We start from the raw sequence: 24988 nt of genomic DNA, 5'->3' as shown, positions 1-24988 counted from the left end.
CTTGCGTGTATTTGGATTATTTGGTGATCTTTGGATTCTTGGATATTACATTTGAATGACTAAAATTAATTAGGTGGTTGTTTAAAAATTTATACAATAGCACCACTTCTGGATGAATTGAAAATGGAACTTTAAACGTACAAAGAAGATGCACAAGAAGGGAAGGGTTCTTTTGGCTTCATTTTTCAATTCTTAGAAATGAAGATTTGGAACTATGAGAAACAACAAGAAACGTCTGCAAAACAAGAAGACTGGGACAAAGAAGAAGCCATCTTTAATGAACAAGTAATTTTATGTGGGGAAGAAAAAGGAAAGGGGGAAAAGAGAATGGAGAATTTAAGACTTAAAAAAACAACAACCAAAGAAAAGAAAAATAATTCAAAATAAGTATAATTACTGGAAAGCAACAGAAAAGGGGAATACAGAAGAAATAGAGGTAGAGAGACAAGGGGGTAAAAAGGGGAGAGAGAAGAAGAGGGAAGAAGGAAAGGAAAAGAAGTTACAAAGGACTGGAGCAAGATATAGAGAAACAAGACCTATTTAGAGATAATGGGTGAAAATCTAACTGAAAAAGGGATTCTGTAAAGGTACATAAGATTGTATTGTTATATTAGTAATAGAAATAACTTTAGAAAATTGGAAACAATGTATGATTAAAATGAGGGATAAAATAGTTAGTGTAATTTGGTGAAATGTTTGTGAATAAAATAAGTGAAATAAAATAAATGAGAAAATTGAATTAGCAAGGAACGGGAACATTATAATTAGTTAATGTTTTATAAAATATAAGTGAAGACAGGGGGAATTAATTATGGAAAGCTTATAATTGTTCCCATAGAAGTATGATATTTAATTGAAAAGTACTGTTAAAGAAGTTAAGACTTTAATGAATATTAATATTAATGATAGAATTGAATTGGAATGGAATGTGTTATTTAAATTACATATATTTATAATTTTTTCTTTTTTTAAGAATATAGTGTTTATTTTAAGAATGTACCAAGCAGAATCCGAATGGAAGTTATGTATTATATTGAATGTTATAACTTTAGGGTATATACTGAAGTTAAATAAGAGTTAAATGAATAAACTTAAAAGATATTAAGGTGTCATACTCCAATCAATAACTACAGGAGAAATTTTGTTTAATGAGAAAAGATAATAGATAATTGAAACAGGACAGACAAAAAATATAAATAAAATTATCTGAATTGAGATGAGATAAGTAAAATAAAATTAAGAAAATTAAAAGAGGGGAGAAGCTATGCAGAAAATGTAAAATAGTAATAAGATATGGAATAGAATATAAAAATGAGCATGAACCTGAATTTGTGTCTGTACGAAGAAATGTAACCCGGGATTACGCTACTTTCAAAAAAGATGTTTTATTTGTGTTTTTTTCTCTTTGTGAAAACTCAAATAAAATTAACAACAACAAAAAAAGAATAGCAATAGCACTTAGACTTATATACTGCTTCATAGTGCTGTACAGCACTATCTGAGTGGCTTACAATGTCAGCCAACTGCCCCCATCAAACTGGGTCATTCTACCAACGTTGGAAGGATGGAAGGCTGAGTCAACTTTGAACTGATCAGGATCAAATTCCTATCAGTGAGCAGTTAGCCTGCAATACTGCATTCTAACCACTGCACCATCATGGCTCCTCATATACCCCGCTAAATAGTAATTCTTGGAGTTGAAACTCTGATATAATAGAGAACCCTATTCTATAAATAACCAGGCCATGTGGCTTTAAGAAAGGATTTGGCAAACTCACAGAAGTGAAAGCCATAAATGACTCTAGGCCATAAATAATGGCCATGTGTCAACTTTTCCCAGTCTCGATTTGGCAGAAGCAGGAAATTTCTATTTTCTTAATTAGGAGCCAACATTTCCTGAAAATTAAGAGCATCAAGTGGAGGGAAAGCTTACAACGTATAATTTTGAGACTGAGGCAAAGGAAGGGATACACTATGAGTTAAGTGTAGAAACAAGATGCTGATTTTCTATCCTGCTTACAGATTTTCTAGAGAAATTGGTTTGATTGGCTCCTTTGGGAAACAGATGCCATCTTAGAGACTTTTAGTGTAATCCAGCAGTTTTGTTGGGTATTAATCAGCTATCAGTAAAGTCTGTAGTTGCTACAAATTCTCAAATTCATAGCACAATTTTCAAACGATGAAACTGGGACCAATACCTTTTTAAGAGTGTTATTTATTCATCTAGCAGATGCTTCTGATGCGAGAATTGAGCTGAAAGTGTGAAACCACTGTTACTTTTTAATTAGAAGCCTGACTGGTTAGCCATCAGCTGTCTGACATACCAACTGGTGGAGTACAAAGCGGAGTGGGAAAAAAAAGAAAACTAAGGCACTTTGGGAAAAACAATTGTGCTTATATTTACATTCACTCCAGGCTGTGACACCGCATAAGTAACTAAAATATTATCTGTATCATCAGAGTAGCAGAAAACACGTAGGTGCCCGCAATCCATTTTTTTAAGGCAAAGAAAAAGTTTGTATATTTATAAGTATATCAAAGCTAAGAACAAAGTAGCTAGCTGGTATTGCACCCTCCTTCTCCCCTGTCAAATATTTTGGATCATTTCTCCCTCAAATTATACGGACCACTTAAGGCAAGGGTATTCAAACTTGACCGCTTTAAGACTTGTGGACTTCAATTCCTCCTCCAATCATGTTAGCTCAGGAATTCAGGGAGTTGAAGTCCACAAGTCACAAGCCTGTCAAGTTTGAAGACCCTTGACTTAAGTAAGGCTTTAGAACAGTGTTTCTTGACTTTAGCATCTGTAAGATGTATAGCCTCCAACTCCCAGAATCCCTTGCAACTTCCAGAATCCCTTGCAACTTCCTAGTTGCAATCATGAAGAAATTTTTGCAAAGGCTTATATGTCCATTGAGACTGAAGTCTAATCCTGTTTAGCAGTTTCCATTTAATTAGGTTAGTACTAACCTTTAGGAGGTAAAAGAAACTGAGGAAAATAGATTAACTTCAAATAGATTAAGAAATAGTTAGATATTTTTATAAGAAACACAAATGCTATATTTGTTACAGGGAATTAAATGGGTCTCTTGAGTGAAAAAGTGTTTCCTAAACATCACATGGGTGTTTCTTTTGCTCCACATCAAGCAGTGATCTTTAGGAAGATGGAAAAAATGTGCACTTGGTATAGCATATAGTGTACTAGAGAAGAAATTGCTTAATGCATGTATTTTTAATACACATCCTTATTTTACCATGACTTTATCTGTATGAAGGATAAGTAACTTTGTTTAACATTTAATGTTTTTAAAGTTTAAGGAATAATGATTAAGAAATGAGTAAAGAATTTGACACCTAACTTGTTTGTGAGCCCTCTTTTGTTCATGTAAAGTAGATGTAGCCAGGGGTGGGATCTGACAGGGTTAACTACCGGGATTCGGTGATTTGCGTGCGGCATAAATCGTCATCAGCCTGGTGCTTGGACAGCTGAGCAGCACTGAGTGCAGAGAAGCAGCCTTTGAAAAAGTACTTTTTTCCTGCTTTTTTAACTGCAGCTGTGCCTTGCACGGCAGCTGAAGTTGAAAACGCAGGAAATAAAGGTCAGGTTAAGAGCCCTGGTGGGCGGGTGGGCAAAAATATCAGCAGACATAGAACCGGTCCTACTGTATGTCTGCTGCTCTTCAGAGCTACCAGTTCTACAGAGGTGGACAGAACTGGTAGAAACCCACCCCTGGATGTAGCCTGTATTTGATAGTGGGAAAGGGTCTTCTATTTTGGGACTGATTTAACTGACTTTGTATAACTGACCAGGCTGTCCAACAAATATCTGGAGTTTGAATATGGTGATCTTGATTGAAAAAACAAAGCAGAATGAACCTTGCTGTAAAACAGCAAAGGATTCGGATAGGAATATAGGGAGAATAGAATAGAATAATCACAGGTGAAAGGGATCTTAGTCTTCTAGTCCAACTCCCTGTTCAAGCAAGAGATCCTATACCATGCCAGACAGGTGGAATGCCAGTCTCTTCTTAAAGCCTCCAGTGATGGAGCAGCCACAACTTCTGAAGGCACTGTTCCACTGGGAGAGGAAGTTGTGGCACTCATGTTTTTTCTCTAACTGACCTCAATGTTTTCTCCATATCATTCCCAAATAGGAAAGTAGGTGAAATTTCTTTGAATATTAGTAGTTCAATTGTTGGTTTGAGCTCAAGCTTGGCAATTTGGTTGCCGATATTTCATCACCATTCATCACACCATCAGTGTGCTTTGAATTGTGTTTGTCAGAATGCTAACCTTAAATACCTTTTTATGTGATGCATTCATGCACATGAATGGTGATGAAATGCTTGCAACCAAATCGCCAAGCTAGGAGCTCAAACCAACAACCCAAAGTAGTAGATGTTTATCCAACCCATAAATTAGGGTCTAATAGGATAATTTACTCTGGCTTATAATATGTGGTTATCTAAGAAAGTGATAATAGGATAGTAATCATCGTTGAGTCAGCTCAACTGTAAGTCAATCACAATTGAACTCTGGGCACAAAAATATTCAGCTGTATTGTTTCTAACCACTAGTCTAACGAGGCAATGTAGTGGTTAAGGCATCAGGCTAGAAACTGGGAGACTATGAGTTCTTGTATGACCTTATGAACAATGCCAGTTAGTTGACCTTGAGCCAGTCACTCTATGGGCGCTAGGAAAGAGATAATGGCAAAACACTTTGGATATCTTGCCAAGAAAACTACAGGAAGCTGGTTGGGGGATTCTGGGAGTTGAAGTCTACCCAAGATTTGCCAAATTTGAGAAACCCTACAAAAGGGTATCAGACTGTGAATGCTGATGTGCTTAGAAGCCAATCATTTCAGTCATATTGACTATCTACTTTTGGTTTCTGCATTGAAATGCTTTCACAAAACAGCAAAAAGAGCTTCAAAGGGTGTATACAATGCCCTCTTTCTTTGTTCCATAAATTTTTTCTAATGCCCATAACTGGCAGGGAATTTGGGGAATTGTAGTCCAGTCTAACAATCCCAAGAAACATGAGGTTGGCCCACAAATGCCTTAATAGCTCAGGAAGAAATAAAGTTCTTCCAATAGAATCAGGAACTTTAAATAGAACTGACTGGAAGATTTGAGTATAGCGCTGGAAAGAGAAAGAGGTTTTATCTTTAAAGCAATGATTCATTCCACCTTCACACCCTTCCCATCAGAAGGGCTCTTGACCCTAAAAAAAAAGGTGAAAATGTTGATATTGTGAAATTGCTACACTGCCAGACTGTAGGAGGGCACAGCTTTAAATTTTAAAAAAATATGCAGATTGCTTATCTTGAGAAAAATTGCCATTATATCTTAGCCACCTCTTGCTGTCTACCATTACATTACATTTCTTGCCTTGCTTCCAGTTCCACTTAATCTATTGTTAGAATACGAAGCTTCAGAGACTGACCTGAGGCAGCCTTCTGTATTTCTTTGCAGAGCCAAAACATAAGATTGGATGCAATAGTCTTCAGCTTGACAATACCTCATGGTATAAAACTGGCCAATTAACCAGCTTTACCTTGGATGCCTATTGTGCAAAGAAGATTCACTGGACTGGTCGGGCCATCCTTTGAATTATGACACAGTTTGCCTATGGTGTCTTACTATTACAGTGCAGCAGTGACTGTGGTCAAGAAGCCACAAGGCTAAGAAGGGTTTTGAGAACATCGTTCTCTGATCTCTTATCTACTAACCTGCCCTCCAACTCTTCTGTAAAAAGATATTTCACCTGCAAGCAGTATTGAAATTAATGATAAAATAATATTTGAGCTTATGTGCCCATCAACAAAACCAACAGGGTTCATAATATATAAGTAACTAATTACAAAAACTAGGTACCAATAGGAGTTTGGAAAAACTGTTTTTTCTAACAAACTGAGTTGTTTATGCTGCTGAAACAGAACAGTTATTACAGAAATTAGGACAAAGCATATACAATCAATGGGATTTATGCATCCAAAATTACAGTTTGGTTTATTTTCAAAAGTTTCTGCTGACACAGTATTTAAAAAAAAAATTAAAAAGTGATAAGGATATACACTTAAGTTACACTAACACGTATGCAACGATCTTGCCATTAAGAGGATGGAGATTAAAGAATCCCATCCAATACCTCTTGCAAATAAAGGCCGCAAGAGAAAGCTTTTGATTGTGTGCAGAAATTTAATTCCCAGAATGAGTGGAGGAATAGATTCTGGGAACTTCATTATTTTTCATGTTGCAAAAAATTTACCGAAAAGGGGAAGCTGGGGGGAGGGAATCAAAGGTTTAACATTTCAAAACAATTTATATGACAGACTATGAATTAAAATATAGCAGCTGTAGATATTAAACTTAGATCTCCATTTTCATCTCATTCCTGAAATATGTCCATAAAAAATCTATATAAAGGAAGTGTTTCACAAAGCTTTGGAGACAGTTTCTTCTTTTTGAAAAATAACAACTGGTCAATACAATTATCTACAATTATTTTTCCAGGGGCTTCCACTTCTGTTGATTTTCCAAACTGTTGGGACAAAAGTTTTTTTTAAAAAAAAACAGATAAATTTTAGATCTTTGGACAGATACAGAGGTTATCAGGAATCCATCACCATATTGCCACACTGAAATATATTTAAGCTTTAAAAAAATATTTCTTTTTGACAGAATATTGAAGGCTTCAATATTAAAGGACATCTATTATCTCTATTTCAGATGTGAAACAAATATTTTACTTTAAATATTCATCCATGCAGTAGCTACTTGACAACATCCCATGTACAAAGGCTATTAAAAACGCAGGTCGTTTTAATGGTTTACTTTGAGCAAAATACCCCCATTATGTACGTAAAGCAATCTGTGCAAATTAATATTTTATCTGTAACAAGGTCCATCCTTTGTTTGCTCTGCAGGCAAAATCAGAGCATTTCTGGTGGTTTAACTTAGTGTTATCTAAAAGTTAACTAATCGCCACTAAGTGCTACCTAAGTACTACCACTTATGTCAGTATATGGTTGCCTGAACACTTAGGACTTCCTTTGGTCCCCATATGAAGCTGCAGCTCCTCTTTCCATCCACTTCATATCAAATGAGTAGTTGACCGACTGAAGGTATGGTTTCTCTTTTCAAAAAGTGATGGCAGATGGATCAAGGAAGGAGAATGGATGCTCTATATTGTTTGGGGGAAGAAAAAACAAATGTTAAAACTGTGTTCTCTTGCAGGAAAAAAAAAAATACCAGTAAAGCACCTTTCAAAATGTGTGAGTGAGAGGGAGGAAGCAGAATCAAAGCTATTTTGGGAAACAGAATGAAAAAACTTTTTTTATTATTCTAAAACATAAATCTTCCAAATATCCTTTATGTTATGTATGGAATTTCTTGCAGCCCCTTTTTCATCGCTTAAAAGCAACCCCAAGTGTCTTCAGTAACACGACTGACACAGATGTGTGTACATAGCATATACTTTTAAAGTAGAGCTTCCCATGATCTTTATGTCCTGTGAAGTTCACGTCTGATGTAACCAACCCTCAAAAGAGAGGAAAACAGTAAGACCTCATTTGTTATTTATTTAAGAGCAGTTTCCCCATACCAAGCTTTCTAATCTTTAAAGATAACTTTGTCATTTTTTTATGGTGAGCACACTGGCCCATGTTTAAAATTAAATTCTGTTGCCTGCTCTCAAGAGAAAGTGTTTGATTTTCTTATTTTTTACCAAATCTTATCTTCTTAGGACCAAATGGCACTCTTGTCATTCAAATAACAGGTGCCCTTGTTGGGCTCATAGCTGCTCCTCAAAGAGCAAGGGGCAGGAAACTGAGGGGGACTTCTACACAACCATCTTGTGCAACATTTATGGCAATTCCTGGACCAGGAGCTCCTGTACATGGTCTTTAATGCCTTGGTCATTTCTTGGTTGTATTTGTTAAATTGTGCTTTACATTGGGCTCTTCTTGAAGACCAGCTGGAAGCTACAGATGGTGCAGTATTTATAAAACTACTCTATATGTACATCTAATTTGTACCCAACCCGACTCATTGTTGCTCTGGACAGGGTATAGTGTAAGTTTAAAAAAACATACCCAACAAAATAAAAACCAAGACAATAACCTGGGAACAATACACTGGAAGAATCAACAGAATTCCCACAAAGGTTCATATTTCTTAACCCAGAACCTGTGGAAAGAGCCAGGTCTTCAAGGCATGACACAGGCCCCTTAAACTTCCATGAAATACTGTGGTTTCAATAATTATGGGCAGTCCATTTTGCACTGGTTATCAGCTGACTTCCAGGTGTGGTTGTCTGGGTGCTGGCTGTCCCCTTTAAATCTTTATATGGCTTAGGATATAAAGATTGGGAAAAGAGGGCTTCCTTTGAGTTCTTCTTCCTAGAGGGAATTCTTCTCAGGACCCTTGAAAATAGGCCTTTCTCTGTCCCTGTTCTTCTCCCTACTTAAAGCAACTCCCACACTTTTGGAACAAAGGTGGTCACTAAGACCTACTTGTAGGAAGCCTTTGGGGACTGAAGTGTGCATGCCCTTTCCCTCCTCCAAATCTGTGATGAAAATCTATATTGGAAAGCAATTAAGGATGATAAGTGCGGTTTTATTATTGCTAGTTCCATCTTTGCCTACAGATGGAATGTATGACGCTAGCGTTGGTTGTGACTGATGCAGCTCATACACCTGCATGAATTAACTAAATCTGCCACCAGCTTTAAAGATCATTTAATGTTGACGGTCTGAACCAGGCAAATGTAGGGAGACCCAAAGAGAAGGCAGGCAAAGTTGGCCACGGTGCATCGCATCCTGGGTCCCAAAGGTGCTTTTTCCAAAGGCAAATTCTGAACTGAACTAAAGAAGCTTCTTGGACGAGAAGCGAAGCGTCTTCAAGAAAAAAATGAACAAAGTCCAGTTGCCTTTAGAAAAAGCACCTTTGGGACAACCATGACCTGGATGACTCAGAATCTCCATAGACATCTCATCCTGGGCTACTTTGTATCTTTGAGACCATGAATATCTCTTTGTTCTGCTACAAAGCAGCAGCAGGAGAATATGTAGATGGAAAGGATGTCAAAGGATGGATTGTTATTGATATGATGTCTTCGTTTTTGCTTAGGAAAGTTTAAGATGTTTTTTTAAAAAAGAAGGCTTAATCTAACAACATTTTGAAACTATCATAAAGATGAGAAGAAACCCAGAAGTAACCATTATCTCATCTGGTAGATTGTTAAATCAAAAGATGAAGATAGTGCCCAGAGAACCCAAAGAGAGCCAGAATCTATTGGATCTTGGATAGACCATGTGCCATATTTAACACAACAGTTATTTTGTCTCCAAGAAGTGCCCGCAAAGTGATGATGCTCACTTTAAGCAGCTTAAACTTCATCACTGATGGTGATTGGATAGCACCTGGCCAGGGAGCAACTCTTTAAGTTTTCAGAGCTGGAAGCCAGTCGCCCTTCTAGATCATGGGAAGAACGGACTAGAGGTCGAGATCTAATATTTTGGGAGGTCCCGTCAATAGAGTTGGAACGTTGTATGTTTATGGGATGTTTAATTTGCCCGTTTAAGCTGTATGTAGAAGCAGTACGCATCATCTAAAAACAATACAGGAAGGAGGAAGAAAACACGGTTAATCTACATATTGCATCCAAGCCAAACTTAAGGATTTTACACACTTACTTTTACTAACATGGATTTTAATTCAAATCAAAATACCAAGAATGTCCTTTCAACCAACAGTGCAACACATTCAAGGCAGTCTCAGCAAGATATACTGTTCCCCGATCATGATTTTCTTACCAATATAACTAATCTTTTCAGCTGTTACAGCAATATAAATCTTTCGGAAGGGTGGGCGGTGGGGGCTCATTCTAGCATAAGGCCACTGAAAGCTGGCAGTTGCATTAAGATAAAATATATATTTGACACCTCCTTCTCTGTAAAGATATCCTTAAATAACATCAACACCTGTCGAAACATTCAGATCTACTTTAACCTTAATAACTACACAAATTATAAAGCAGATACTCTGAGTAGATGCTATGAACAAAACAGTGTTAAGTGTCTCTTAAGCATTTGTTTGTTTCTTTGACTTCCTGTCAACCATGCGGAATAGATATCATATCATATAAACGGATACCATATAAACGCTTCTGAATAGAGATAGTTGTTGGCCTGCGACCAAAGTTATGATGGAGCTGCAGAAGGGCTGGTTGTCCGAGTTCCAACCATCCCAGCACCCCCGCGGTCATGTGATTGTGATCTGTGCGTTTGGCAGCTGGTTCACACTTATGACCTATTATACATGATCATGGGACTGCCATTTTCAACTTTCGCTGTGGACTTCCTCAGAAACTCAGCGCCCCCTTAAAAAGTCAGGGAAGGATGCAAGTTGCTGAGATAAGTCTCTCCCCACCAATGCATCTGCACCTGTGCTATGCCAGCTACTCATACACACTCAGAAAACTCTCCCCAACACACATCATGCCTCTCGTACACACCATTGGATTTCTTCACACCCTTCCCAATATGTACCTCTAGTACATCCCCATTGCACCTCTCGTACAACCCCTCACAAAGCCCTAACATGTGCTTCTTATGCACCCTCTTGCACCCTACCCAACCCACACACCTCTCTCACACCGGCTTGCACGTCCTCTCTCACCCGTCCCTTTTGTGAACCCCCTCGCTCCCTCTCCCACTTGGCACAGCCACTTGTGTCCGGGCCAAGCAACTTCCTGCCAATTTCCCCACTTATGGGAAGCGTCAGGAAGTTGCCTTGCTCAATAGTTATGAGATTAAGTTAACAACAGCAAGCAGGACCACAGCAAACAATGTGATCATGGTCTACTGCAGGGGTGTCAAAACTCGCAGCGTCACATTGTCGTCACATGATGTATCGCGACTTTTTCCCCCTTCACTAAACCAGGGGTGGGCGTGGCCAGCGTATGATGCATCTGGCCCGCAGGCCACAAGTGTGACGCCCCTGCTCTACAGCCATATTGCCTAGCGATGGTAATTCCATTTGCTGTTGTATGTTAAAAACTACCTGTATTCTAAAATAGGATGCAGAAGATTGTAACAAGTTCCACCTGTCCACAGATGAAATAATGACCAGAAGTAAAATAATTTTTTTCTTCCTTGCACACATCAAAAATCCATTCAAGACTTTGAAGTAAATAGGCAAAGAACGAAGGAGAATCTGTTGCCCTTGAAGCACTGCTGAAGTAACTAAGCTGCTAATATTTAAGAGAATTTCTTTAACATGATTTTGTTATGATCTCACGTGCAAAAAATATAAAGTTTGGTCTGGTTGGGGAAAGGGGAACGGGAAAGTCAGCCATCACAGGCTTCTGCGTTAATTTGTGGCTAAAGCAAGCACAAATTCTTTTTAACTGTATTAATGAAAAATTCTTCTCCCCAAATTCTTGGTTCAAATTGAATATTTTTAGCAAATTGTTTTTGGCATGTAACAGGTTCTTCATACAGTCATCTGTGCATTCACACGTGTAAATTCGTGTCTGCAAAACCAGCGATGAAAGGCAAGACTCACTGCCTCTGTTTATATGGCATGTTGGTAACATTTGGACAATCTTGTCAAATTTCTAAATTCCAACTACACAAACAATGTCATGATATGTTAGAAGGTCAATCCAGTTGTTCAAATGTTTTTTAAAATTTTTCAGATACTCTGAAAACATTTGTTTTCTCAAAATCTCTCATTTGACATCTATTAAATCAATCTCAATTTATCCATCCTGCTTTTTTATTTCTGGATATTATTGGAAAATATGCCTTTATTACTGAGGATTTTATTCATTATCTTCTAGCCACCCTGACCAGATACTGTGCTTCCCAAAAAATAAGACTGGGTCTTATATTAATTTTTGCTCCAAAAAGACTCATTAGGTCTTATTTTCAGGGAAACACAATAGTTGGCACAACCTCAGAAAATTAAAATATATGATATCATCAGGTCCGATATTCCAATAAGCATAGTATCCATACATTCCCGATTTCCCCAGGCAAGTCACTTACTGCTAAAGATGAGGTACTGGCAAGGCGGCCCCCTAAACAGCTTTCATTAGTGGTGCTGAAATTCTTGCCATCTACGCTGTTGTGGGCTATCAAAGCTCTTCGAAGGGCTCTCTTTGGGGTCTTGGAAAAAGAGAACGCTCGTGTAACCTGCAAAATGTTGGCATGGAAAAAGGGATAGGTAAAAACAAGTAAGTTGTGCTAGATACTTAAACTGGCTCCAAATATTAATTGTGTGGTGTTTTAAGTACACTATGATTCATAGAACGTTGTAATCTCATTTCAGGTTACACACACTGCAACTTCAAATTTCCTTTTCTTTTCGTTTGCCAGGCAAAGCTGTCATGCAGCTCTATCGTAGGTTTTCAGATGATTTACTGGACTGATTTACTAGTTTTTTAAGATATTGATTTGTTTTACCGATTTATATTTCACATTCCTTGTGCAAATTCGAGGGAGGTGCATAGGACAGAGATTCCTTCAACTTCAATCCTTCAACAGCCCAGCTTGAATTAGTTCAGCTATTAGTTATTACTATTAGTTTATTTTACTACTCTCAAGAGTGACTAAGAAAACTCTTAATAAGCAGTAGGGAAGGAAACACAGGGTGTAAAGTTTTGTGGGTTCCCAAATTGGTGAAATTATATCCAAGCAATGCTTCATGAGACAATGAGAATGTTCTAAGGTTTGCAAGGCTAGCAAAAGATCAGTAGAGGTAGTCTTCCACTTACAAGCTCAACTTAGCCCAAAATTTCTGTTGCTAAGCAAGGTACTCATTAAGTGAATCCCCCCCCCCATTTTACAACTTTTCTTGCCACAATTGTTAAGTGAATCTGGCTTTCCTGTTGACTTTGCTTCTCAGAAGGTTGCAAAAGTTGATTGGATGACCCTGGGACACTGCAACCGTCACAAATACATGCCAGTTGCCTAGTGTTTGATCACATGATCGTGGGGACACCACAGCGGCCATAAGTGTGAAAACAGTCATAAGTCACTTTTTTAGTGATGTTGTAACTTTGAATGGGCACTGAATGAACTGTTGTAAATCGAGGACTACCTGTGTATTCACACAACATTACCTAGAAGTCATTTCCCCACTGAAAGAGGAAACAATAAATATGGGAATAAGAATTGCCTCTCTGCTCAAGCAATAGCAGCAGATTTGTCTCTGCTTATAGAAAGCACTGCAGGTGAAAAGCTCTAAAACATGGGGTTGAACTCATCGGGTTACGTTGCCGTCACATGATGTTTCGCTTTGTTTTTCCCTTTCAGGGAGCTGGGGTGGGCATGGCCTGCGCATGACACATCCAGCCCGCCAGTTTGACACCCCTGCTCTGAAAGAAACTTTCTTTTTTCAGGCTGAGCCATTCAGCTCAAAGCTTTTCCTTCCATGTCAGGTCTCTGCAACTTTTCTGTTCTCTGCCCCACCCTTTCCAATTATTCTACAGGCCATTTGTTCAACTTGCACCAATTTCTGTTCTATTGCATTCGGCATCATTTTCCTATAGGAAATAAAGAGTAGGCATGGCTTAGTAGGCAAGACTCACAATCTCTTCAGAAGCGCGGGATATGTGGATATATGGTTACCAGGGCCACTTTCATTGTTATCATTTTTAAATGGAAAATATTAAAGACCTGTATTTTATCATTGTGGGATCAAAAAACCAGGCCTTGCGAGTCTTGCCGAGAATGATTTTAACTGCTTCTTTTTTAAAAAAAGTAAGGTCTCACTGGGATTTTAACAGCTTTATGTTAAGAGTATATGGTTTTTTGCAGGAGAGGGTTCTCTTAAGCAACCAAGACTCTGACATCACACTATGGCAGGAAGGTGATGCAGGGTTTTGCACGAAAGCTAAAATAAGGCAGTCTATATCATTTTACTGGGAAATGAATTGTGCCTTCAATTTAGAATTCAAGGACAAAAGTCCTTTTCAAGCTAAGCCTCTTACCTTCTTCGAGGTTTTCTTTATGGCCCGTGATGCTCTACTCAATGTACTATCCACATCTTTCGTGTTTACTTCAATAGAATCAGGATCAGTTGCATAAATAAGATTTTCCTGGCAGGAAAAAGCCTCAACTATTAGCTTCAAGGGTAAAAAGAAAAAAGCCATCTTGAATTTCAAATCCACATTCAAAAACCCAGGGCTTCTTAATTCCCTAAAGTTCACTAGCCTACCTTCCCATGGTAGAGATATAGACACTTTCCACTGTTTATTTGGCAAATGGGGGGGGGGGGGGGAGATTGCGTTTTAAGCCTCTGCTGCCACCTTGTGGGAATAGCGGACAAGTAATTTGAGAAAACAAAGGTTTGGTTTGGTTTTTTCTAGGAGAAAGGATGCGAGCCACATATAGTCAAGAAATCAAGATTCCTTTATGATGCTAGAAAAGAGATAAGTCATGCGTCACCATAGCAGAAAGGACAAGTGTGACTTGCCGGGTTGAAGTAGAAAATGTGTCTAGGCTCTATTTTTAATTCAGCTTGACATCAGGTTCGTCTTGAACCTAGATACCTACATATTATCAGAATGTCTAAAAGAGTTTATTTTTTTGCTTCATATGTGCTCAGAAAACTTCAGAGAGCTCAATGGATCATAATATATCTGTGACTTTCACTTACCACTGCATCATAAAATATGCCATAAGTAACAGAGTATACTTTGTGGACAAAAGAAGCAAGCATTCTAAATATTGTTTCCTTCCTTCTTTCCCTATGTACCCACCAATACATCTCACACTTTTATTGTAATTTCTACCTCACCTTTATTATTTTTTATAAATAATTCAAGGCAGAAAACACATCTAATACTCCTTATTTCTCCTATTTTCCCCAAACAACCTTGTGAGTGTCTTGGACTGAGGGTGTGGTCACTCAGCTGGCTTTCATGGCTAAGACAGGACTAAAACTCATAAACCCCCAGCTTCTAGCCTTAACCATTAGGCCTAATTGTCCCTCTATATGTTATATTACAATACTTTAATGCCTGATTCGCTTTATTTCCAGAACAGATATTATTTACTTTGATGTGAAGAACCGGATCAATCAAGTGGGTATCTCAGAAGCACAAGCTCTGCTAATTTTATTCAACATACTTTTTTACCATGCATTTGGACAAAATCAAAAATATGGCAGCTAAAAAAATAATTTCTAAACTACTAAAAATATCAGAATATTTAAATAAAAGGAATGTAAACAAACAGCTCTCCGCTTTCTCAAGAAGAATCTTGTCAGAGTCAACAATTATGGCGCAAATGCTTCCTGAAAAGGAAACTTTGCTGTGCCAAGAGTTTACCTCACACCACAAAGGCTGGCATATAAAACAGGCCCATAAGTGGGGATGCTTCTGTGCTATTAATTTGCAGCATTCAAGTTTTATATTTCTAACCCAATGTCTGCCAGTATGTTACCTAAAAAGCTTTACTGTACCATTTGGGAATAATGTCTCCATAATAAGCTGGTTCTTGGTTTATGGAGCGTTTTATAATCTGCAGGTGCTAACCTCTGTTCAAAGCATGAACAGGATTTGCCAATGTACTCATTAGAATTCTGCCAATATACTTGGATTATGGCGACAATAAGTCTGTGTATAACATTTAGTTGTCATACACAGATCATCCAGGGGTTCTCAACATGATGACCGGAGACAACAATATGCATGGCAACATACTCTTTGATGCCTACTGGATCCTGCTGCAATTGATTTAAGATTTTCAATTTTTTTTAAAAAATAGACAGTAAGATACTAGAAAGCAAAGCACCAGCTTCAAGCATAATTTGGATTTGGATTAAAGGCAATCTGATTCAGAACAATCTGATTCAGAACAGGAATCTACAGGAGTGTGAATGCGGCACGGCTTTGCGACTCATTAAAGCAGCCATATTTATTTTTGGAACTGTAGGGAAAGTCCCTCTTTGGCAGCAATATAAGTCAAGAAAAAGAGGTGGCTGCTTCAATGAGTCCCAGACAGGTGCCACATTGGTTCTTGCTCTCAAGCACCTTTTCTGAATCAAATCCCAAACATTCCAGAGCCCAAGCTTTAGGATCAAGTCTACAAGGTAGAGTTTGTTTGCCCTACATTGTCCAGCAGAAATAAGCTTCCAGTCGAGAGAGGAAAAGTGGTGGGGGTATTCAGAGAAACCTTAAGTATTCTACCTCCCTCCTGGAATATCATGTTTCAAGAGTGTAAATGTGTTCCTTGCAATCTTCAGAAAAAATTGTTAAGACTGTTTTGTTTCACAGGGTATTTGAGTGGAAAGATCTCCCAAAGTTTGCAATTTTTTTTAGGAATAGTATCTTTTATTATTATTATTATTATTTAACTGGATTTTAACTGCCTAGAGTTGCAAGGAGAGGGTAGCAATACTCCTTGTGTATTGAGGCTTAATAAATAAATCCCACCAATGACTCTAGGTTTCATGTGGACCTCCTTAAGAACGTTTAGGAAATGAAGGGGTGGGAAGCTGCTCCCTTATGCTTCATTGGGAACTTTTTCCAGGCAAAAAAGCAAGGAGATGATGTCAGAAAAGTAAGTACTAGGTCTATTTGCTAGAAAAGTACTGGGACACTCTTGCCATCTTCTCTAATTTCCCAAGTTGTTCTGCACTCCATTGTCTCCTCGGAACAGCCATTCGGTGAGCATACCCACAAATGTTCTAGAAACCCCAAAAGGGATTCCCAGCCCTCAAGATTAGAGGTCACCTGTTCTATGAACTCATTCTACAATATGCGCCTCTCATCAAACTCATCTCAAGTGCTTACAGCGTCTGCTTTGCATATGGTGTTCGCTACATGCCGACACAGCATCTTCAGCCAGTCCTCCTTGAGAAGTTCCTCAGTTGTTATTTGAAAAGTGAACAAAAGATTGCTTTGCTCCGTTGGCGGCCGTACAACCAGTGCAAAGGCTTTGTGGCAGTCTGTAGAGAAAAGAAATGTCCTTTTAAAAATAAAATAAAATAAAATCTTAAACAATGAAAGGAAAGAAAACATGGACTAGAAAATATTGCAGAGATCATTAAGCCAAGGTAAGAACTAACACTTATAGTCCTGAACATTAACAAGCAAGCAATATCAATATATAATTGCCTCTTTGTATATTTATATCTGGCTGAATTGCCTTTCCCCGTACAAGCTCTCATTTTCATGGCTTACTGAAAGCTTCCAATTGCTTTCCAGTGCAGCAGAATTGTGCCACCAGAGAATTTAATTTACTGGGCTTCAAAGACCAAAAGAAATGCTATTAAAAGAATCCACTCCTGTGAGAATTTCCCAACTCTGGGGCGTATAGTGGGTAGTTTCTCCAGCCACTGAAAACTAAACGACTAAAAGCTAATTAAGCGGTAATAATGCCACACAATGTTTTATGGAGCTACTCTAAACCTGCAGCGGCTGAGACAAGGGACAGAGTCTCAAGGGACAGAGCGGGATATAAAGCCACGTAAGTAGAATAAAGATGTAAAAGCTAAATATCTACACACTCAGCCACCACAAAGAGTCACCCGTGGAGAATTCAAAATAGCTGCATTTGACATGTCTTCAGAGACAGAGGTCAGACCTTTGAGAACATCCACTCTCTTCCCACAGTCAGATTGCAGTAATATAATGGTATTGCTGGCTGGAGAATTTGGGGAGTTGAAGTCCGGGTGTCTTAAAAATTGCCAAGGTCGAGAAACACTGGATTATTGTGACATACGGCATTTCAGAAAAGCCCGCTTTCCACAATCATGGCTTGAATTTTAAACTGTATTAAAGTTACAGATGTAGAAAAGTAACCAGCCAAACAATGCTGCCAACCATTCACTATTCTTCAGGTGACTTTCTTTTGCTTCGTACTCATATAAAACCTATTACCTTTCTTGCTTTCTAGGAGGCAAGGTATATACTGTACATAGATTTGGCCAGAGAGCTCAATTAGCAGCCTAGGAGCAGGAGTCTTCTATTGCATTGAGCTTCCCATATTTTTTGGTTGATCTACTGTTTCTAAAGCTCTGGTGGCATATACAGTTTTTTCCCCTCCTCACCAACCTTGTGTTGGGCTTATCTTTCTGACAACCACCTCAACCCAACTCCAAATAAACCCAACAAACTCGACTTGGAAAACCTGGCTTTAATTAATGTTCCCAAGCACAGGAATATACTTCGATTCGTTTTCACTCAGGATAGCACATTGCAAAAGAAGGAAAGTAGCAAAAGAAGAGAGAGAAAAATGCATAGAACTGTGCAACTGTCTTTACAGCTCCAGTTATTTTCTAGGTATGCACTGAGGGTGGGCTGGAGGAAACTAGCTCATAGCAACTTTTTCTCCAATTATCGAAAAGTAATCTTCCCAAGATACAGGATGCTGCTGCAGTAAAGTGATAGTATAAACAAGGGAAATTAAGTCCCAGGGCTGCTGTCTCTCCAGCAACTGATTTTAGCAAGGTTTACAGCCATGTAAATGCCATAATCTGGGGTGGGGGGGGAGGGGGGGAATTGCATCTGCCTACTAAAAGATTTCAGGAATGTGGGCTCAACTGCTGCTTAAGATTAAAGTGCCAGTCATATAAACCTTTTGTTCTTAAAGGTTAATACACCCACATGAGATGCTTTATTTTTAGACAAACGTTGAACAAAGCGCATCGAAAAAGAAAATGCAAGAGCTGTGCACTTTAAAAGCTTTGAGAATGGTTTTCTACAAATTCAAGTTCACAAGCTGACATTTGACTGTCTTCTCTCTCTGCTCCTTTTAATGGCTATTTACAGATCCCTGACTGCCAGGTAACCTCTTTGGAAGAGATCTCACTGTTCAGCCATGCCCAAATCCTCCAGCAGTCAAAGCAATCATTCCTTGTGTTGGTTCAAGTCTTCCCCGGTCTGAACACTGTGTGAGGAGGTCTCTAGAGTCACCAGATTGGGGTTGAAAACCTATCTTCTCCACACATACACACACACACCCAGCCCCACAATTCACTGAAAAAAAAAATCCTAACCTTCTGTCTCTCGGATGTCTAGTACCTTCTTGATCTGAGACAGAGGCATGAGGATGACGTGCTTGAGGCAGGCTGGTGGCCTGGTGTGGCCGTGAGGACTCTTGAAGCCACCGATGACTTTGTGCCGTTTCCTTGCAATCTGTCACAAACCAAAGAAAACCTCCGTGAGAAAGCAGCTCCAACATCCACAAACACCTTTTAAAATGGCAAGTCTTGCAGCCAACGGTGGCTTTCCAAAAAAAAAAAAAAAAGCCTAAGCAATCGCAACATATGGATTTATAGTTTCTTCTCAAAATGCCAGGCAGCCCCCTCTTTTTACGAGAGTAATTTGGAGGTTTTATGTTCTCTTGAACACCGCATGCTGCCTTCTTCTTCTCCTTTGCCTTGTACTCACAAAGTGTTCCCAAGCTGCATTTGGCCAGTAGCAGAGCACTGAATCAGGGAATGCTAATTAAATATATCTCTTCCATTTTTAAATCCAGTCTATGCAAGCAGACAAGAGTCTGGAGGGCAAGATAATTATCTGAGAGCAGAGTTAGGCAATCTATTGCCATCCAGGCTTTTGTGACTACAGTTCACCTAATCCATTTCCCACTGAGCATATGCCAATGGATGTGCAAACCATACTGTCTTGCAACAGGATACCCAGTGGCCTAGTTCTCATGGTAATTCTCTGCAAACATGCCCAATAACAAAACCTGCACTTTCACAGAAGATTCTTCTGGCTGCTTGCAATACTATTGTCGGCCATCTTGATAAAGAAATAACTATAATCAAATAATATAGTTTTACAGGCACAGGAACTTCAGCCTAAAAGCATCAACCTGACAATCAACTGATTTGCAGTAAATGTATAGAACCCAAAGTATGTACAGCACTAAAATATATACTTCAGGACAAAATGGTTGCAATCTTTAATTCACTGAACTATTGAATATATATGGAACATACAGGCCCCAAATCACAGAAATGATAGTTTCACCTATTATCCATCTCTAGGACAAGTAGCTTCAAGAAACATTCAAATAGGTTCAAGGACTGGAAAAAGGATAATCAGAGAATGGAAATAAAGAACAGAAACTAGGGAATGATCATCATTTTTTTTTTTTTGCCTGTGGGCACTCTGGCACACATTAAAAATGAAATGCTCTCAAAAATGTACATGCACACAACACACATGTAGTTATGCTATATACATACGTATGTATATACTTACACCCTAACATATTAATACATATAAATATGAATCACTGTTATCTTGAATATATAGCAGAAACAGGAAGCTTGAGAGTTCACAAGGTTGATACTATATGGAACAAAACTGTGGCTGAATCTGGATGTTATGCTTCGGATATCACGAAGATTAAAAGATGGTAGAATTTGTGGAGGAGTTGTTTTCAGAATCTCAAAGTGCAAAACAAGAGTCTTAAATTCCAAAATGAATTTGAGCATCGGGTGAATAAAAAAGTTCTAGATTAAAAGCAGATCAGGCTCAATTTCTTAGGGTAGGGATGAGCTCCCCTTGTCATATCTGATAAGGCAATCATCGAAGGCAAATGCTTTAATATGGATTCACTAAGCAGTGGTAGGACTTGATCTTAATAGTCCCTCAAGTCTAGGTTTCTAGTCTAACTTAAATGTAATTAAATACTTTCCCATAAAATTTATGATTTATTAGATAAGCTGCTTTGCGATGGCTTTTGTACTATAAGGGGATATAAAAAGAGCTTAATATCTTTCTTAGATGCGTATCTTCTAGTTCAGGAGAAAGCACAGAATCATGACTTCAATCTCATCGAATGCTGTCTGAACCTATTAAACTCTATACACCTTGTGCTTTGCTATTATGTTCACAGTGATGACATCCTCATCACCCCATTGCTTCTTAGAAACGGCTGAAAACACTAAGAGCTACAAATGCTTTAGAAGATTACAAAACAGCATTGGCAGAATTAAGATTTCTAATTCTTATTTTGCCTTTTCCCTGAGGTATCTTCCTCCCCTATGAAATTTACTACATGTATCACTTCACCTCATTTTATATTCATCCACCGCAGAGAAGCTATTGACATCCAGGTTGTTACGTGGCCTGCCCCAAGAGAACTGCTGTACTCCTTTTATAATTTGTCTTTAGAAGACTGAAAAAGTCCATATTCCACTCTCAGTTAGTCATATCTCACAGCAGCCATTTTGTCAAGCTGCAACAAAGAACCAGGGTATTCTGTCCCAATGCTTAGGATCATGCCTTCTGCCTTCTCTTTTCCCCCCAAACAATTTCTTTCAACTTTACAACTAAATCTACTCTACATCTCTCAAATCTACAAACGGATATTTGAATTTGCTTTTTATCTTATTTCTTCTCCAATGTGTAATTTCTGTTATAAAGAACAAGGCTTGCGCCATATGGATGCTACTCTAACAGCTCTGGATCTAACAGCTTTGAAGACAAATAAACGTGTTTTAACTAAAGAACTCATACTTCTGCATATTTTTGGTAATCTTAATAAAGGTATGTATTGACTGGGTTTTCTATTTCAGCTGTTCATCAATGTTATTGTTTTTGCTTTTATCATTTTACTTGAGCTAGGTTTTATGCTAGCCTCATGGCAGCCTTTAGTGGCATAGAAAAGCAAGACTGATATTTAGAACAAAATAAGAAAAGGTAGGGGCTCCCTGCCCAAATGAGCATTGAGGTTCTCAGGTAACTGAATTTTTCAACTGGTAACTCCAGTATACCCAACCTACACATACAGTATTATGATCCTGGCAATTAAAATTCAATGGGCCATCTGCTGAAGTATTTAACATCACAGAGGAAGGATTGGGTTCAGATTCACTCTTGACTATTTAGGGCAGATTTGCATGGAAGGCTATATATCCTTAATGATGCAACTTGGACAGACCATAATGAACATATGTTTTATGACCTCCCCCGTGCTAGACTCAAGCCTCTGAAACTTGATTAGTTGGTTCAGTATTTTTCCAACAATAATTTCTGTTTATAACTGCTTGTGTGGGCATTTTTGGAGCCCAAGAAGCGGCAAAACGGAATTACCTGACATAGACCTGTTACTGATTCACATTAAACACAAATAAGTCCCATGAGAATTTACAGGCTGCTGAGGCAATGTCCTGAGAGCCTGAAGCAGTGCCAGAACTGTAAATACCACCAAGACACCAATGAATTACACTAGTGTAAATCATGATCCATCAATTCACCAGGAAGAGAGAAAACCAATCTAGCATGTTCTCCGGCTTGTTGGGCATCAAGTAGATGTTAGGGTAGAGAAGGACAACAAAACTTGAAGAGTGTCAAGTCTCTTTTCAGGTTCATACGTGTATATATAAAGTAGTTGAGACCCATTGGGTTGGGAGATTTGTTGGAAAAATCAGGTTAAGGCATCTGTTCAAGAATCAGTGCAATGGATGCTTTCTTCAATATATATTAATAAAAATTGCAGATCATGCAGTGGAAATATCTTCTTATATGTACAGAGCGATGAATACATTCACTTTGATCAAACAAACACTGTGGCATTCAATCCCGCTACCAAGAGCCTATCAGAACAACACAATATTTTTAGAGCCCTCTGAAATTAAGGAAAACCCACTCTCTCAGATGAATCAGGTGTTAAAAATGTCAGTCTATCAAAACTACATGTTCAGATGGAAACCAAGCATCTTCCAGAACAGCTGATGCACAGAAAGTATTTCACAGAATAGAGACAGCTTGGCTGAATACAGTTAAAGCTGATAAAGAGTTACACAAACTGACACAATCTGCACATCTGGTACAATTTCTAAGAGACGAACCCAGTACATTGTTTAAATGTTAGAGGCAGAATTCAAACTTCCAGTGAATCTGTTTGCATCTGAGGGGTAAAAGAGAGCCGTTTTATCTTTATGAATAAACTGCCACCTAAAGTCTCAAAAAGCAAACGAAGGTGGCTAGATCAGATTAAATTCTGTAATTATTATGATCTCTAGTTCAGGGGTCCCCAGACTTGGCAACTTCAAATCCCAGAATTCTGGGTGTTGAAGTCCATAAGTCTTAAAGTTGCCAAGTTTGGAGACCTCTGCTCTAGCTCAAAAAAGTAAACTTTTTATCGTAGTTCAGCAATTCATGGGTTGAGTACACCCATTGTGGTTTGTTTGGTTTTGTCTTACCATAATGTACAAACCCCCCTCAACTATAGTTCCTTCCATAAATTACATGTAAACAAGCCAGTTTAGCTCAGTGTGATCCATGTAACAGCAGTTTGATTTGGACTTCCCATGTGATATGAACCTAGCTTCCAATTTGTCAATGCTTAGTGTGGGTTTTGAGACCTTGTCGAAGGGGGTTTACGCAAACCTGTTAAATAAATAACTTTGACATGCTATCGAAGAGGCCAGTGAAAACATATTTCATTTGGCCAGGAGGAATTACTGAAAGGCGCCCTTAATGACTCTGATGACAATACCTCACTTTTCCTTCTGATCACAGCTTTCCTTGCTTCTAGCAAGTTGCAGCAGCAGCAAGTTCTCCTGGCTTTCCCAGCAATGCCCAGAATTAAGTTACAAAGCATTAAGACCGCAGAGAAAAAAGTAGTCTCTGTGACCATTTTTTCCAGCAGTCCTTACCGGCTGAGTGACTGTTACACATAGCACAATGCCTTCCACAGAGGACAAAAAAAAAAAAAAAGACATTCAAATTGCCCTTCACAGATTCCAGGTGTTTGGATGTTATTTATTCCTCTGAGTTGCAAGTCATTCCAGGATGTCACAGCCAAATGAGTCACTGCAGACTTACCTCCAGGCAGTCATTAAAAAGGAAAAGGGTGACCTGTTCCCCTCTGTCACAGAGGTCATCCCCAAGTGCAACCGTTTCCAGGCGCTGAATTAGACAGCGGTGAGACGACAAGAGGTTAGCCTATTGGGCACAGGAAAAGCTCATTAAAAAGAGAAGTTGGGAGGTTGCTGCATCACCAAGAAATAATGATAAAAAGTAGAGAGAATCTTCGCTTATCACAGGACACACAAATTGTTATTGCAGCACAGCGCACCACCTAATAAGGGCTCTCTTGCACATGGAATAAAGTCTCATTCTTAGGTTAAGGAATATATTGGATTTCTCAGGATTTGGACCCCAGGGATGGGGCTGGAAAATACTGGTGGGGGCTCCCCTCCTTTACCCCTAAAGTGTGAGAACAGGAAGAGTCAAAGTGGGGAGATTTAATAGAGCTGGTGGGTCCAACATGTCCAAAGATTACAGATAATGGTGGAAAAAGCAGACTTCAATAGTTACCTGCGTCAAACCGGGGAACAATGAGCAGGGTAAGATTCCTGCAGGCTCGCAGGACAATTTTACTGATTGGCCGATAAAGTTAATGGCGTTTGTTCTGGGCTAAATGTTCTACAACAGAAATTAACATAGTGAGCAAGAGTAGATCTTAAATTATCTAGGATTCTTTTGACTTTACTGAGCCTGGGATTCTTTGCAGTGTAACACAGCAGCTCCCCAAACACGACAAACCCTCTAACGTGAACTCAAAAGATTCATTAGGAATGCCAGCAAACCCTGGCAAAAAGTTTCTCTCGCAGGCTAACAAGTCCCTCTGGCCACACCTATTCATCTCCACCCGCTGCCTTTAATCCCCAGAGCTAGGGTGGGGCCTCGTTAACAGTGGTGGCTCTTCCTTCCCCAGGATCAACCCGCGGCTTTCCACTGCTCTCCCCTTCTTTGCCTTCTGAGCATCCCTGCATCAGGCACTGGACCCATCTGTTCGTCTTCTTCTTCATCAGCCACCTCCAGACCTGGGAGCTGTTGACTCTCCATCTGAGGGCTGACGGATGGCCCAGGCTCCGCTCATGTCTCTCTCTCTCTCTGCCAGCTCCATTCCCTCTTCCCCCTCGGAGCCCCCAGGTTGCCCTGATGCTGACCCTGACTCCCATGCCTCCTCCTCTGATTCGGATACTGGAGGGGCCAG

At 39.0% G+C, this 24988-nt stretch overlaps 1 protein-coding gene across 9 annotated transcripts in view; it reads right to left on the bottom strand.

The window, feature by feature from the left end:
* Nucleotides 1-6050: 6050 nt before the first annotated feature.
* The window catches only part of ECT2 (epithelial cell transforming 2), a 65020-nt gene continuing 46082 nt past the window's right edge, over nucleotides 6051-24988 (bottom strand). For 4 of the 9 annotated variants that reach the window (XM_087933462.1, XM_087933464.1, XM_087933463.1 and 1 more), the window contains exons 19-25: nucleotides 23812-23931; nucleotides 19020-19158; nucleotides 16813-16967; nucleotides 14005-14139; nucleotides 12059-12205; nucleotides 9384-9615; nucleotides 6051-7188 (exon numbers count right to left, since the gene is read on the bottom strand). In XM_087933462.1, the coding sequence (XP_087789588.1) occupies nucleotides 9394-9615; nucleotides 12059-12205; nucleotides 14005-14139; nucleotides 16813-16967; nucleotides 19020-19158; nucleotides 23812-23931 (918 nt within the window). In that variant the 3' untranslated portion in view covers nucleotides 6051-7188; nucleotides 9384-9393. The remainder of the gene's footprint in view (nucleotides 7189-9383; nucleotides 9616-12058; nucleotides 12206-14004; nucleotides 14140-16812; nucleotides 16968-19019; nucleotides 19159-23811; nucleotides 23932-24988) is intronic. The other 5 variants (XM_087933468.1, XM_087933467.1, XM_087933466.1 and 2 more) reach the window with 3 other exon arrangements.

Source organism: Pseudonaja textilis, chromosome 4, assembly GCF_049901715.1.
Source record: "Pseudonaja textilis isolate UNSWEBS1 chromosome 4, rPseTex1.2, whole genome shotgun sequence".
Classification (NCBI taxonomy): Eukaryota; Metazoa; Chordata; class Lepidosauria; order Squamata; family Elapidae; genus Pseudonaja; species Pseudonaja textilis.
Note: the sequence above shows the minus strand (reverse complement) of the source record. Positions and strands in the feature narration are given on the sequence as shown.